General features: G+C 36.6%; 2 protein-coding genes and 1 long non-coding RNA gene across 3 annotated transcripts; all 3 read left to right on the forward strand.

Annotated features, from left to right (window-relative positions):
* Positions 1-844: 844 nt before the first annotated feature.
* Gp93 (heat shock protein 90 Gp93) lies at positions 845-4,287 on the forward strand. The gene is made up of 4 exons (XM_076901915.1): positions 845-1,036; positions 1,145-1,234; positions 1,469-2,075; positions 2,153-4,287. Exons 1-4 carry the CDS (start codon positions 991-993, stop codon positions 3,813-3,815), a joined length of 2,406 nt encoding a protein of 801 aa, XP_076758030.1. The 5' UTR covers positions 845-990; the 3' UTR covers positions 3,816-4,287.
* Positions 4,288-4,744: 457 nt separating this feature from the next.
* Positions 4,745-11,559, forward strand: LOC143427268 (constitutive coactivator of PPAR-gamma-like protein 1 homolog). Its single transcript, XM_076901217.1, has 11 exons — positions 4,745-4,887; positions 5,613-6,005; positions 6,074-6,246; positions 6,318-7,578; positions 7,663-7,801; positions 7,881-8,124; positions 8,206-8,503; positions 8,874-9,118; positions 9,362-9,490; positions 9,566-9,669; positions 9,748-11,559. The coding sequence occupies exons 2-11, from the start codon at positions 5,801-5,803 to the stop codon at positions 9,887-9,889; spliced, it is 2,940 nt and encodes a 979-aa protein (XP_076757332.1). The 5' UTR covers positions 4,745-4,887; positions 5,613-5,800; the 3' UTR covers positions 9,890-11,559.
* Positions 11,560-11,583: 24 nt separating this feature from the next.
* Positions 11,584-14,352, forward strand: LOC143427270 (uncharacterized). The gene is made up of 2 exons (XR_013102288.1): positions 11,584-12,094; positions 12,255-14,352. It is a non-coding gene; the product is annotated as an uncharacterized LOC143427270 (long non-coding RNA).
* Positions 14,353-15,670: the final 1,318 nt, after the last annotated feature.

The raw sequence follows: 15,670 nt of genomic DNA on the forward strand, positions 1-15,670 counted from the left end.
TCCCAATAGAGCGTACAGCCTCTATAGGTTTATATCTATCTATATTCAGTATTGACCAGTAACCTTACAATGATATTATAACGTTGCGTAATTACGTTGGTATAAAAGTTGTATTCAGTTTTTATTCAGGTAGATTTTCCTTATCGAATGACATACATATATGTGAAATTATCTCGCCTCACACATAGTAGTAGTGTAACAATATTACTTTGGCCTTCAGAGATATATGTACAGAGAGATGTACATGTCAATCATAGATCGATATACATACACATTTGGATCTAAAAATAATTATATCAATTTCATGAAATTACACACTGATATGCTAATATTACGTATATAATATAAATCACACATATCATGTGCAATTTGTAATCTAATCCATTCTATATATATACTATAATATTGCTGATAAAGGAGTACAAAGTGATTGGAAGATTTGAATTGATTTTATTGATGTTTTATTATCGACAAGATTTTATCATGTGATAGATGGTAAATTATCGACTGGTGAAATTCAGACTTACCCCCTGTCGATAACTATCAGCGACAATTTTTTTTAGATATTTCCTTCTAAATACAACAGCACGTATTTTTGTGTTATTTATCTCAGCGTATTTTTTACAGTAAAATAAATAGTTAGCAGCGTACAAGAAATAATCGTTTAGTAAGCGTTTTATCGAAAGAAAGGAGGTAATTCTAACGGAATATTCTGGAATAACAAGTGCCATATGTTGCTTTCATCCACCAATGACGAAAAGACATTTGGACCGAGCTGCAACCGGCTCGCACGCCATTGGTCGACGTGCATTGCGTGGGTTCATCTCATTGGTGGATAGCTGTGGACTACTCTTAGTATATCAAAGTGTCGCGGGTTAGATTGTGTGACAGTCGGCGTAAAACAGTGGAGCGAGGTGTTTGAACTGAATTAAGAAATATTTTCGCTCTTTTCTTCCCTCGATCACTATTCGCGAGTCATCCACGACAGCGATGAAAAAAACGTTAATATTACTGTTCGCCCTGCTCTTTTTCGCAGGTAAGTTTAACAAGAAGCTCGTAGCCGCGAACGAAAAAAATATTGGAGGTGCACGCGTTAATCGTAGTTAAACATGAACGTATTTAAAAGTACATCCTTGTTATTCAGGATTCGTTAGTGCGGAGGGAAACGAAGCAGAGGAAAATGTTGGAACCGTGGAGAATGATCTGGGTGCTAGCCGCGAAGGATCTCGAACAGGTGAGAAATCCTCTAAATCGTACCCTCTGTTATACACTGCGATGGTCGATTTTGATTAAGAATTTATAGTAATGGGCGATATGAAACTGGCGATATGCATAACAATAATTACTCTACATAATTCACTATTCTGTCGTTTACCGTACAGACTTAAAAATAATTCTTAAACGAGATTAATTGTAATAAATGTGGCGATTTATATGAATTAAATTAACAAACATATGTATTCTACAGACAATGAGGTGGTTCAAAGGGAGGAGGAGGCAATAAAACTAGATGGATTGAACGTTGCTCAGATAAAGGAACTGAAAGAAAAAGCTGAGAAATTTACTTTCCAAACTGAGGTCAATCGTATTATGAAACTTATTATAAACTCCTTATATCGCAACAAAGATATATTCTTGAGGGAATTGATATCCAATGCGTCTGATGCTTTGGATAAAATTAGACTGCTTTCTCTTACCGATAAGAATGTCTTGGATACTAATCCAGAGCTAGCAATTAGAATAAAAACTGACAAAGAGAACAAGATATTGAGTATAACCGATTCTGGTATTGGCATGACCAAGAATGAATTAATAAATAATCTTGGTACGATTGCAAAATCTGGAACTGCAGAATTCTTGGGCAAAATGCAAGAAACTTCAAATACTCAGGATCTGAACGATATGATCGGTCAATTCGGAGTTGGTTTCTATTCAGCTTTCCTGGTCTCTCATATGGTAGTAGTCACCTCTAAGCATAACGATGATAAGCAGTATATCTGGCAATCCGACAGCAGCAGCTACAGTATTGTAGAAGATCCACGAGGAGATACATTGAAGAGAGGAACAACTGTTAGGTAAATAAGATACATTCTTCCTTTTTTTTTCACAAAATTCATACAAATTGAATACAATTGATTTTTTTTTATTAAAGCCTACACCTGAAGGATGAAGCATTGGACTTTTTAGAGGAAGATACTATCAGGAATCTCGTAAAGAAATACTCCCAATTCATTAACTTCCCCATCTATCTCTGGAGTAGCAAAGTCGTCCAAGTAGACGAAGAAATGGAAGAAGAAGATAAACAATCAAAGGCTGAGGAGAGCAAAAAGGAAGAGTCTGTCGAAGATAAAGTAGACGAGGAGGACGATGCGAAGGTGGAAGATGCGGAGGAAGAGAAAAAAACAAAAAAGGTTGACAAGACCGTCTGGGACTGGGAATTACTGAACGATTCCAAGCCCATATGGACTTTGAAACCATCTGAAGTCGAGGAAAAAGACTATAACGATTTTTATAAAGCTTTAACGAAAGATACCCAGGACCCCCTAGCAAAGATTCATTTCGTAGCAGAGGGTGAAGTTACTTTCAAATCGTTACTTTTCATTCCGAAGATTCAACCGAGCGATAGCTTCAATCGTTACGGCACTAAAGCGGACAACATTAAATTGTATGTTAGGAGAGTCTTCATAACAGATAAATTTACAGACATGATGCCGAACTATTTGTCTTTCATTCGTGGTATCGTTGACAGCGATGATTTACCGCTGAACGTTTCACGTGAGAATTTGCAACAGCACAAGCTCATCAAAGTTATCAAAAAGAAGCTAATCAGGAAGGTTCTAGATATGATCAAGAAAATTCCCAAGGAGGAGTATGAAAAATTCTGGAAAGAGTACAGCACTAACATCAAATTGGGCGTGATCGAAGATGCTCAGAATAGAGCTAGGTTGTCCAAGCTTTTATTGTTCCATTCGTCCACACAGAAAAGCCTGACGCTATTGTCAGATTATGTGTCCCGGATGAAGCCGAATCAACAGTACATTTATTACATCGCTGGCTCCTCTGAGGACGAAGTGAAGAAGTCTCCATTTGTCGAAAGGCTGGATAAAAAGGGTTACGAAGTTCTGTATCTTACCGAAGCAGTTGACGAATATGCGATTTCTGCTCTGCCTGAATTCGATGGAAAGAAATTCCAAAACGTAGCCAAAGAAGGCTTCTCGCTCGACGAAGGAGAAAAAGCAAAAGAAAGAATGGAACACTTGAAGACCACGTTCGAGCCTTTGATTAAGTGGCTGAACGATGTCTTAAAGGATCATATCAGCAAAGCTCAAGTGTCCGAACGTCTCACAGACTCCCCGTGTGCTCTAGTTGCCAGTATGTTCGGCTGGACAGGGAATATGGAGAGACTGGCCATATCAAATGCTCACCAGAAAACTGACGATCCTCAGAAAACTTATTATTTGAATCAGAAGAAGACTCTAGAGATTAATCCAAGACACCCGCTAATAAGGGAACTTTTGCGCAGAGTAGAAGTGGACACCACTGATGAAACAGCGAAAGACATGGCCCTAATGATGTTCAGAACGGCCACTCTTCGATCAGGGTATATGCTCAGAGAAACTGCCAATTTTGCAGACAGCGTAGAGCAGCTAATGAGAAAGACATTAGGTATTTCTCTCGACGAAGTTCCTGAGGAGGAAGAGGTGCAAGAGGAAGAATCCGGATCCTCGGAGGAGACGGAAACCGAGTCGGAGAAAGTCATAAACATGGATGCGGATGACGATGAAAAAGATGAGGAGAAACACGATGAATTATAATCAAGATTCGTATCGCATAAGACTATAATTTTCTAATTATATAACTATACAATGTATAGTGGTACGATGATTCATTGAATGATGCAACCGTGATTGTTGCGATCAATGATATGGGGTCTGTTGTACAGAGAACAAAACTAATCGTTTGTGTCCTTTGGTGGTTCTTTGCAGCACTTCACTGTTCTTTTTGTCTTTTCTAATCATATTATCGCAACGACACATCAAGGGATATAATAAAAGCTATTTCGTTCATTAAGTTCATCATATTTTAAAGCCACTAATTCCATTCTCGATAAAAAAAAAAAAGCAAGAGTTCTCATAATTTATTTCATTTGATCTTCCATCTTTTTATATATTAGTAAAGTGAACAGAATTATTGACTGAACATAATAGTAAGTACATATTGTATGTTTGTGATGCGAATGAATGTATTTGTATAAAGAATATTAAAAAGATTATTGAAATAATGTTATCGCTGCGTTTCTTTAAAGAAAACTATCGATGACTTATTTTCCGCTTTAAGCGCATAACACACTTACGCAATAATTTCGTGTATGAAAAATAATTACAATCTCTTCATAGTTATTAGCAATAAGATTTTAACGATAGTTTCCTTCATTTATCCTCTAATTAACAAGAGAGATATATCGAATAATTTATATACGATTCGTATTAATTCCGAATTCTCCTATGTACATTATTTAATGGGGAAAATTGTGCGATATTAAAAGTCACTTGGCTGTAGATGAAAAATGTTATTTTTTAAGTCTACGAATACTGTATAATTAATGATATGTTAGCGTCAATTGTAAATCATTTGAGGGCCCAATTTTAGTCTCGGTTCGTATTTTCAAAACAATGTTAAAGTTATTCACTTCCGGTAGAATATATAGAGTTGATTACAATGGACGAGCCAATGGGGGGTGGACATTCCCATGGAACTGGGACAAACAACGTAGACATCCGAGCGCAGCCGAGTGCTCATTTCCGTTTTCGAATCCGACGTCACCTACTCTCAAAGCCCGTGTGTTTTGTGTTTCTTTGGGGCCACAATGATTATCGCTAATTTAACGTAAGTATTATCGTCATTTCAGATCCACGGTTAACTTAAATTGTACTGATCAAAATTCGCGTGGTGTCGTTTGTATGAGTAATTGTGTCGCGAAACCGCGCGAATTCCTTGCGTAAGTTTTTATAGGAATGGACGGGAGGCAACTCGCCATGCCGGTCTTATAAACCCCCTCTTTATCTAATAGACATTCAGTTAACCGAGAAACGATGGAGAAAATTGCTGCTGGCCATATTTCCTGTTTACTTTGTACAAGACAATAGTCTTGGAAAAATCGATCGATTCGTTCGGGAAGAACGAAGAAAATGGATCGAGATTATTGGTCACATATAAACAAAATAAATGGCGTCGGCATACATCTATCCCAAATATGACAAATTTTTGGTTCTCGAGTGTTCGTTGATCAACAACCGTGATCCAAATAATTTCACTTCTCGAATCGCAATTATTCCGATACCCGCCTTCCAAGATACTTGGTGATATTACCAGGCGATGTTATCGTTAAGCATTCTTTCACCTGTTTCTCGACTTCACGTTTCTTTCTCTTTTATTTTGTTATTTTTACGATGAAAATTCTTCATCGTGCATTATCTGTCAATACGATAATTATTCGATTCGCATATTACAATTGTTGTAGAACGATTTATATTTAGCATTAAGAATATTCTGAAAAGAGACTAAGAGGAATTCCTGATGGATTCAAGTAATAGGCAATATTTGGTTTCCAGGTTGAAATTATTGCAACTGAAATTAGATTTCTTCGTACTGTAAAAACACCAGAAATTGAAAGCTGACAAAACTATTCATCTCGTCCTGCAAAAAAGGAAAAGAACAAAGGAAGATCACAATATTACTTGATAAAAAAGCAAGTTTAAACTTATAACTACACATCGCTAACTAAGAAATCTTGAGCAACATGGGCATTCAAGATTTACAAGTCTTTTTGGATAGCAATTATATACGAGGTGGATCTGTACCTGTGGATCTATTAAAAATAGCACGTACCATCACTCAAAGACAACATAATCGAGTTGGAAAAGCACAATTGCATTCTGGAAAATTAAGATTAGTTCTCGATGGAGAATGCTGCTTAGACAGATTATACGGAGGATATTTCTCAGGTAGATACTTGCTCGTTCCTCTATTATTCCATCAAACAAAGTGTATACAGAGAGAATTTCTTACATAGATTGGGCTTGTGGAGGACAATGGAACAGAATGCTTCAGTTCTTAGCTGTTCTCATACAAGGGACAGAAATATCAGGTTTAGAATTAGCTGTATTCTTTAATGGATGTTTCGAATCTCCTAGACGTGCTGAATGGGTTCTAAACCAATTACAAGTGCGAATTAAAGTAAATAATGTAAGTAATGATTTTTGTTGAAAACGTTACAAAAACTTCATAATGTTTTAATTGTGCTTTCTACTTTTTAGGTATTAAAACATATTTCAACCAAGGGCACTCCACCACCGAAAATTTGGTGGACTCCACCCGTGTGTTTAAGAACTAGTCTACGCATGGCCTTGAGACACCTGAACGTTACAGTACTCTGCAGTATGGACGACCATCATCAAGAAGTGATCGCTTATTGTCGAGAAAATAATTTCAATGGTTTGATCGCGGACGATGCTGAGTACGCTGCGTTTGATCCGCCGCGATACTTCTCATCTGAACAATTAAAACTTACGTACAAGGGCACTCTCGATACCAAGGAGTATATACTTCCGGAACTTTTAAAAGCGTTGAACATCCCTTCTGACAGACTATGCTTACTGGCCGCGTTATTAGGGAACTATATTTTAACCGAGCACGACCTGGCCGATCTTTATAAGAAGCTGAACGTCAATACTAATATGAACAAAGTGAATGTAGAGCATACGATTAAAACGATTGCCAATTTTGTACGAGATCTACCGTCCGTCGAGTTGGACGTAGTGTCTCAAAAAGTATTCGGATCTTTGTCCGATCCAAGATGCTCGAAACTTAGGCAATCGGTTCAGTATTACATTAATGGGACTAAAGAAGGATTTTTGCATTATAAACCAGTGAAACCAAATAGAGTACATAAATTGGATTCGAAGCAAAATGTACAACAGCAGTCGAATTTATCTGAAACACCGTCGACTTCGGAGGCTGACTCGAATTTAGAAACGTCCAGATTTGCATCTGAGACTGTGGAAAGCGAACGCGAGAGTCTAAATGCATACAAGCAGGCTATCGCGAACGCAAAATCCGCGCCACAAATTGTGATAGATCCACCGGGTATTCAAGGACATGGTGATGCCGACAATATTAGGGCGGAAGAAGAACAAACGAACGGACACGCCATAAACGGCACGCACAATCTTCTGATTAGTTCGTCAAGTTCGAGTAGCAGTTCTTCCGCCACGTCTCCATCCCATGCGACTGCTGATTCGGCAAGGCAAGCAGAGAAAACTACGACTATTCCAAGTACAGTACCAGAAGTGATGCGCACCGCGTCTGAACGGCACCAGAAAGGCTTGATGTCCCCTCATATTTATCAAATCCTCATTGCCGGGGAGATCAAGCTACCTGTCCTCCTTGAGGACGAGAATCATCGCGAATTCCCATCGATCCACCTTATTTATAGACCCGTAAGACAAATGGTATATGCGATACTGTTCAATCTTCATCACAGAATGTATTTAGCTGCTAAAAGCAAAGAGAAGGGAGGTAAGTTATATGATAATAATCTTTGAAGGTATTGTGAAAGTAAATAACAGCCTTTATTATATTTATTTCGTTTGCTATTAATAGATAGTGAAAAAATCGAAGTACCAGATGTTGTGATAAAAGAATGGGTATGGTCCAAGTCGAACCCATACTTGACTCCAGAATTAGTAAAGGCTGAACAAATTGGTTGGGGTGTTCCTACGATACAACGTTTATGGTTTGGGTACGTTAGTATTTTATAACATAATTATTGTTAAATAATGGGTAGGAAAAATAACTTATGCGAGTTATCTCACTTGTAGCACAGGCATCGACGACAAACGACGTCGACTGCGAGGGTTTTTGACCTGTATGAAGTCAGATACACCTCTGATGTTGAATACTTCTTACGTACCGCAACATCTTTTAGTAATGGCATGCGTACTAAGGTACATCATGTCGTTTTCGGATAAAATAAAAGTTCTACGGCGTTGGGAATTAGATGCTTTTATTGCACAAGCTTTTTCACCCGAGCTTATGAATGCTCAGTATTTGCAAGATCTTCAGGTAACTTGAACAATAAATTACCATTACCTTAGTAACTATCCAAATTTTAAATTGTTTTATTCACTCAACTATATTATACAGCTTCCTTTAGTAACATCTCGTGGAGTTCAACTAGCTACCTTATTTATGGCCGGCGTGGAGACCGCTCTTTTAGCTAACGACGCGTGTGGTGCACCAATCCCGTGGTTAATGTGTTGCCCGTGGTTGTACTTCGATGGAAAGTTGTTCCATCACACGTTAGCTCGTGCTAGAATTGCAAAAAACTTATTGGAACTCTGCGGTGGTCATATAGATCGTATCGTGAAAGTCGAAAGAATGAAGAAGGCTATTCTAGAGGGTACCAACGTTATTTTTGCGCGAACGCCGCCAGTTGGTCCAGGTACATTTCTCAACATGCCAAATTACAGAATTCAACATGGCTTGTTGGTAAAATAATTATTCTACAAATTATTAAGTCCTTAATTCGAATCTTTGGTCAGTTGGTTCGGTGTTTCCCTTCCAATAATATCAGCATATCGTATACACATGTAGTGGTGTGCTTTGTAGAATGGAAGGAGAGAAATACAACTATATTGCTTCGTGGAACTAATTTGTCATGACTTGTTCTGCGAATCTCGAAGTTGTTACACAAATTCGATTACTCTGTTCTTTAAATATCTGAGATTTTGATTAAGATAGTCTACGTGAAAATTTAATATAAACACTTACTACCATTGAATTCTTCTGGATTAATTGCTATCTTGTGACAGGTATACGCGTATCAGTACCACAAAATCTGTTACCTACCGGATGTACGATTAATGATGGCATAATGCGTGGAAGAGGTAGCGGAACTATGCCTCAACGTGGACTTATGCGACGCCCTATACCGTCTCGTGGTGGACAGCTAGAAATTGCCGGTGTTGTTGTTGGACAGTGGGGTGCAAATTATGGACAACCTGGTCGCTTACCTCAGCCTCTACAGGGACACCCTCGCGGACGACTTCCGCCACAGGTAGGTGGTATTCTGCTTAAATAGTTTACACAACTACTAATAGTTATTCTTTCAGGTGAACGACTGAGTAGATTAATAATGAATTAATTAACTAAGTTCTAACTATGCCCAATTTTGTACATTTAGGATACAGATTTAGAACGTTATCCTTGCTCTCACTCATCCGACCATATAAAGTGTTAAGGAAAATCTTTAATAAATGTAAAAATTATCCAATGTAACCTTTTAAGGTGTACATTCTAGGTAACGTCGATCGGTGGCCTCAAGTATGGTCTTCCTCGTGGTTTTCCCCCTTTGGGCCGGCCCACGTTTCAAACTCGAGGAAACAACCGTACACCAATAGCAGGCCGGGGAAAAAAAACACAGATGAAGGTAAAAAGAGTCCGGTTTTATGTTAATCGACAATTTCAAAAAATTATTATATACCTATTATATAATGTCAATTAGGCAACCGGCAAGAAGAAGACTACCGTTAAAAAGAACAAAGAATGTGAGAACAAAAAAGACAGCAGGGGACGAGGTAACAACGTCGATGGAATAACAGATTATAAGTGAGTGTAATGTAGTATAATGTATCCTGAAAATGAATCCACGTTTCATGAATATTCCTTTTCGTTTGTATCCATTAGTGACACGATTCCAAATGTGAATACAACAAAAGACGCACTGCCAGTACCAGGCCAATTTGAGGATGCCGTAGAGAACGGCAAAGGCATAGAAAAAGGGCAGGGAGACGCGTCGTTGGTCGCGCCAGTCGCTGCTGAAAACTAGGTATTTATATATCATGTTTTTATCGTCTTTTAGACACTCCCGGATGTGACTCAAGACTGCAATCAAAAGGATCTTAGGAAAAACGAGTGTGTGTAATGCGAGTAATAATGCGCCAATGGCATTTGAGAGTTCCGATCGTAGTTGTTGAACTCGGCAGAATATCGCTTTCGACCATTCAGAAGATTGTTTTTTATAAGCAAAAAGAAAGAACGAAAGATGAGAAAGGAAAGGGGTTACAGTTTTCATGCAAGTTTGGTACTCTAACGAAAAATATCTAGATCAAATTGCCTTGAATTCTTGTACAACGGATACAAGATGAAGAAGACTTCAAATGTTACGCGCAGAATCACTCAACAATGTCTAAAGCTCTAATGGGGCCAAAACTAATTAAACTAATATAGGAGACAAGGCGTCGTTAACGCGATGTCATGATATTGTAAAACCACAAGGATGTAGACTCATTTCCGACGTACACGATACGATGTCCTCACTGCCAAACGTACCATTCAGTGTGTAAGATATTAGAGCGAATACGAACATGATTTAAAAAGAAGAAAATAAAGAAAAAACAATGTTTTGTGTTTGTGCTAAACACGAGCGTGTTTTTAGACTACTATTACTACTCCGCTCGGATCACCGTAAGGATGAACTCGACTGATTAGTGTATGCGTGCGCTAATTTTACTAAGAACGAGAACAAGTCGTCAGCTGCTAATAAGTATTTAATTCTTAAGAAGTGTGATTATTTTTTTTACAATGAAAATATATATTTTCCGGTATTATATGAAATGCTCGCATTGATAGTCTCAGTACTCTGATCTCTCGGATAATCGTACGACACGCAACGGATATTATATATACCTTATATAAGACACAGACAGACAGACGTTTCAACCGGACAATTGTATTACGGGATATAGTTCTACTGTGTTTTTGTAGATATTGTAGCACAGGATACTGAGACATTCATTAGCAAATGGAGACTGATGCTTTTCATATAGGTAAAATATATATTTATATATGATTTAGATTAGAGGTTCCCAATAGCATATTATATGTAAGTTGTGTGGGTGCAGATATACGACTATGAATGCGATGTTGAGTGTGCAGTATCGTTTGAATGAGTGGGAGAGTTGCATAAGAATGAGAGTATACTGTTTTTATGAAAGAGAAGGTGAATGTATGAGAGAAAGTAAATAACTTGTACGCGGGACTATAAGTGAGCATGAATAACATAGAGTAACATAAGAAATGTATATAAACGTGGGATGTTATCGCGTGTCGGTCCACGTACACGCGTGTGACATGTAACAATATGAACAAGATCGAAGATTAGACACGTGTACGCGGTCCGATCGATATATTTATTTGCTGTTGCTATTGGAGAGAGAGAGAGAGAGGGATGAGTGACTTCGGGAAAATTACAAATTTCCATGTACGGTGAAAGATTCGATATATGTCCATGGACCTGTAAAGACTTGTCACGAGAGTAATCGGCTTGAACTTTAGAAAAAAAGATGAAGAGCGAAGTTCTCTGTAAGAGTTACTCTCGCGGCAGTCTTTTCCAATATCGTTCGAAAGATATGTTGCACTACGCTGTCTCAATTTTATGTGATTAGAATTAATTTACGTTTTTAATTGTACCAGTGACAGTTTACCTGCACTCTGAAGAAAAAAAGGAAACATCAATTTTTTTCGTGACTCGATTGAAAAAATTCTTATTTTTTTTTTTATTCTTGGCGTGAAAATCTTTTAGATGAATGCCTTCTGCAGCATATTTTCCAAACGATATTCGTGCCGTTCGTTTTATTGTGTGTGTGTACATATGGAATAGTTGCTTTAAAAGTGACTACGCGAGGGAGACACTGATGTACATAAAACGGATGAGTCCGGTGATTTCGCAGGCTTGTCGTAAGCGCGAACCCGGCTCGATAATGAAAGATGATTGCGTTAAAGAAAAAAAAAGTGAGAGGAGAGAAAAAATGCTATTTATGCGTAGAATAGTCGAAAGGACGTTCTACCAAAGATCACTGACGTTCGAACGATAGAAGGTGGTTCTTTTATTAGTAAAAAGGTATAAAATAATATACATATAACAAAGAGAAACAAGACAGCACGACAGAACACGATTATTTATGGGAAAGGATGGAAAATAGAGTGTAGGAAAGATAATGATGCAAAGGGGATATGTGTCTAAAATGCAATGGTAATTTAAATTGAGTAAAAGAGTGAGCGCACGCGCGAGAGAGAGAGAGAAAGAAAGAGAGAGAGAGAGAGAGAGAGAGAGAACGTGATTGATTGAAAGAGAAAACCATTTATTGAGATAATATAATGAGAGATAAGATAAAAATGTTATATTTTTGTAGATTTGTTATTGCGTAAAAAATGCATTAAGACAATGAGAAACTTTATATAATTTGAGCGACGGTTGAACTGAGCCTGAGAGTTAATGCGAGTGACGAAGATTGTAGAGGAAAAGGGTATTGTAGAGAAGGCATAAGAAAGGGTTTGAAAAACTAATGGAAAAATGGAAAAAGTGCTTTAGAAGAGACGATGGTATGTTGAACATATTTGACATCCGTGATTTAATAGGAAAATTTCATTAATTCTTCTGTGTGTCTCCGGAGCTCTCAGTTGTTCTGAGTTGCTTGTGAATAAAACAAAGAAGGCTAAAAGAAAATGAAACAGAAACCGGAAAAAATAGGGACGGTTTAAAGAAAATGAAGCCGATTGTCGGCTTCTACGTAAACTGTGCCAGCGTATGCATATAATAAACAGTTTTCCCAATGCGATTCGAAAATATGGAGAAGATTACAAAAAAAAGTAGAATGAAAGGAAACGAAAACCCGTGAACGGAACTGTATAAATAAATTTTAAAAGTAGAAACGAAAATTACTATCATTCGATATATCTCAATTGATAACACACACTCATACACGCGTTGTTTTCCGAGTACAGTATATGTAACGTGTAAAGTATCTACCGACGTATGTAAAAAAAGAGCAAAAAAAGATGATGAAAATGAAAATCTTTCTTGAACAATTAAAAAATTAAAAGCACGCCAATCGTTCGCGAATGGCTCTTAACTGTCTTAATAAAAAGAAACAAAAAGAGTATAAATACTAATAAAATAACGTTAAAACTAGAAGCGGAAAGACTTTTCAGATCCGACGGATGAACATTTGAGAGTAAAATGCCACTTTACGCTTTCGTGTAAAGGTAGATTTTCTTTCTCAGAAATCGATCATCCTGATATGCGCAAACCCGGAGAATACATAATATAAAATGAAACAAAATAGAAAAAAGACATATGTATACCTATGTATTAACATGATGGTACACAGACACGATCAGTTGCTGTTGCGCTGATACGAGGTAAACGCAATAAAAATGTAAGAAATGAAGTAATTTAAATGTACTACTAAATATTGAAAGCGAAACCAAGTAACACCACGATATGAATATAAAACACGAAAAAGAGGGAAAATAAAGGAAGTAAATATATGCGAAATCCATGTTATACTGAAAACAATACAACAGAGTAGAAGCAAATAATATAAAATATAATACATGTAACGCAAAAGAACAGGAGAATGAAAACTTCCTTGAAAACAATGAATAAAAATGATCGACGAAAGAATAACAGGTGCACGCTTGACACGTGCCTCTGTTTTTTCGTGAAAGAAATGAAAAAAAAAAATAAATAAACGGTAACGCACGCAAAATATAGGGGCCCACGAAACAAGTTCAAAGATAAAGGACGTATCCGCGCAAAAGATTAATGAAAAACGAAAAAAAAAGAAGAAATGAGCCCACGAACATAAAACGAATAATCTCATCTTACGTATTTTAGAAACTAAAGGAAAAACGTGAAAATCCCAATTATTAAACTTGATCTTCGAACATTGTATGTCGTTGTGGTAAACAGGAAATTAATTGTACTGTGAAGTAAGGCACATCTTTAAACTCTTGCTATGTAACAATGACAACTGGATCATGATGCTGAAATATTAACGGTGATAAGCGCTTAATATGCGAAGGAATGATTGAACGAGAATGTACATTAAACGGATTACGTATATTTCTTTTCGCAATTTATAGAAACATATTTTTTGTAAATCAACACGTCAATTTCCAATGGACTGGTCTTGCTTTTATGTTCTTTTCTATTATTTAATCCATGTCTGTCGCTATATTTTTATTAGATTAAACTAAGTATTCTATACACAGCAAGTAGCCAAGTATTGAAAATGGATACAATTGATCAAGTTTTTCACCATAAAACAAAAAGTAATGGGAAAACTTCGCTGCTTTGCTATTTTTTATTTTATATTACCGCGTTCTTTTTTTTTTCTTCTATTATCACTACTATTAATTAACTTTTCGTTCTCTGTTTGCTTTGTAATCACATTACAGTAGAGCCTTAGGGTCGTTTTGCAAAAATTAAATATACATATATACATATATATATAGAGAGAGAGAGAAAAAAAAAACAATATATGTAAAAATGGAGTTGATCATTTAATTTCAATGATTTGTCTTAAATGATTGCCACAAAAAAATGAATGAACGATGAGTTTATGTTGCTATTTCATTGCATCTTGCTGGTAGAAGCACGCAACCGATGGGCATTAAAAAAGAAAAGAAGAAAAGAGTAAAAAAAAAAAAACGTTCCATACGTTTTATCCTGATTTCTCGTTTTATGAAGTATGGTATACTTACAGCATCATATTAAATAGTAGATAACGTCAGGATTTTTCTAGCCCCCGATGGACGGTAAAAAAAAGAAAAAAGTAAAAGGCGAACAATGAAAGTGATATTGAGTTGCTGTGGCGCTCAGTACGTAAATTTTAAGTTTCTCTTTTTACCATAGTTGTTGCTTGCATTACTCTATTAACAAAATATATGTAAAAAAAAAACGTACGGTAGCAAAGACAGTAAATAAAAAAAATATTAATAAAGAGAAAAAGCCAAAAAAAGATAAAAAAGTAACAAATTAATACACTTATCGATGTAGCTGCAAATGTATGTGGGCCCCGACCTTATATATTCTTATTAAATATTGTATAACGTATATTCTGCTATTATTTTTCATAGTTAAAGGAAGCAACAAGAAGAAATGAAAAAATAAATATCATGATGATTAATGAAATACCAGAATACGTACACAGAGGGTAACTGTTGTATGTCACAATTTATTGAACATTGTACTTTTATTTCCTTTCTGTTTTACTCTCATTTTGTTTTTGTAAACTTGCAAGAAAACAAGGTGATCGATGATTGAGTGTGTAGCGTATAGAACAGGAACGGAACGGCGAGAAACTTTGCGTTTGAGTGAGGGAAGTGTATTGAAGATAAAGGAACAAAATGAAATTGTATCATGCGCTATGATTTCGTCAATGATCGCATTACTTTTATCTTGATTGGGTCGGTGGGTGGTTTGTTATATTTCTTCAAACATCATAAAACGTTTATTGTCAAATGTATCATGTCTGTAATCCATTTTCGTACTGCTATCTGTTGAGGTAACAGCGTTTAACTTATTACAGTATAATAATTTAACGTTACACACTATCTGTCCTTAGCCAGTGAAATGTATTCCTGCGTATGCGTTTGCTGTAGAACTTGAGGCAAGCATAATGATAAAACATCCTCGTAACCCAATCAGACAGTATGCTGTGTTAGTTGACAATTTTCAGATGTATTCCAGGCATTGTAAGAACAACCACCAAACCGATCCATTTAGTCATTGCATTTTTCTATAATACACAGTCACATTGAT

This window comes from Xylocopa sonorina, chromosome 9, assembly GCF_050948175.1.
Source record: "Xylocopa sonorina isolate GNS202 chromosome 9, iyXylSono1_principal, whole genome shotgun sequence".
Lineage (NCBI taxonomy): Eukaryota > Metazoa > Arthropoda > Insecta > Hymenoptera > Apidae > Xylocopa > Xylocopa sonorina.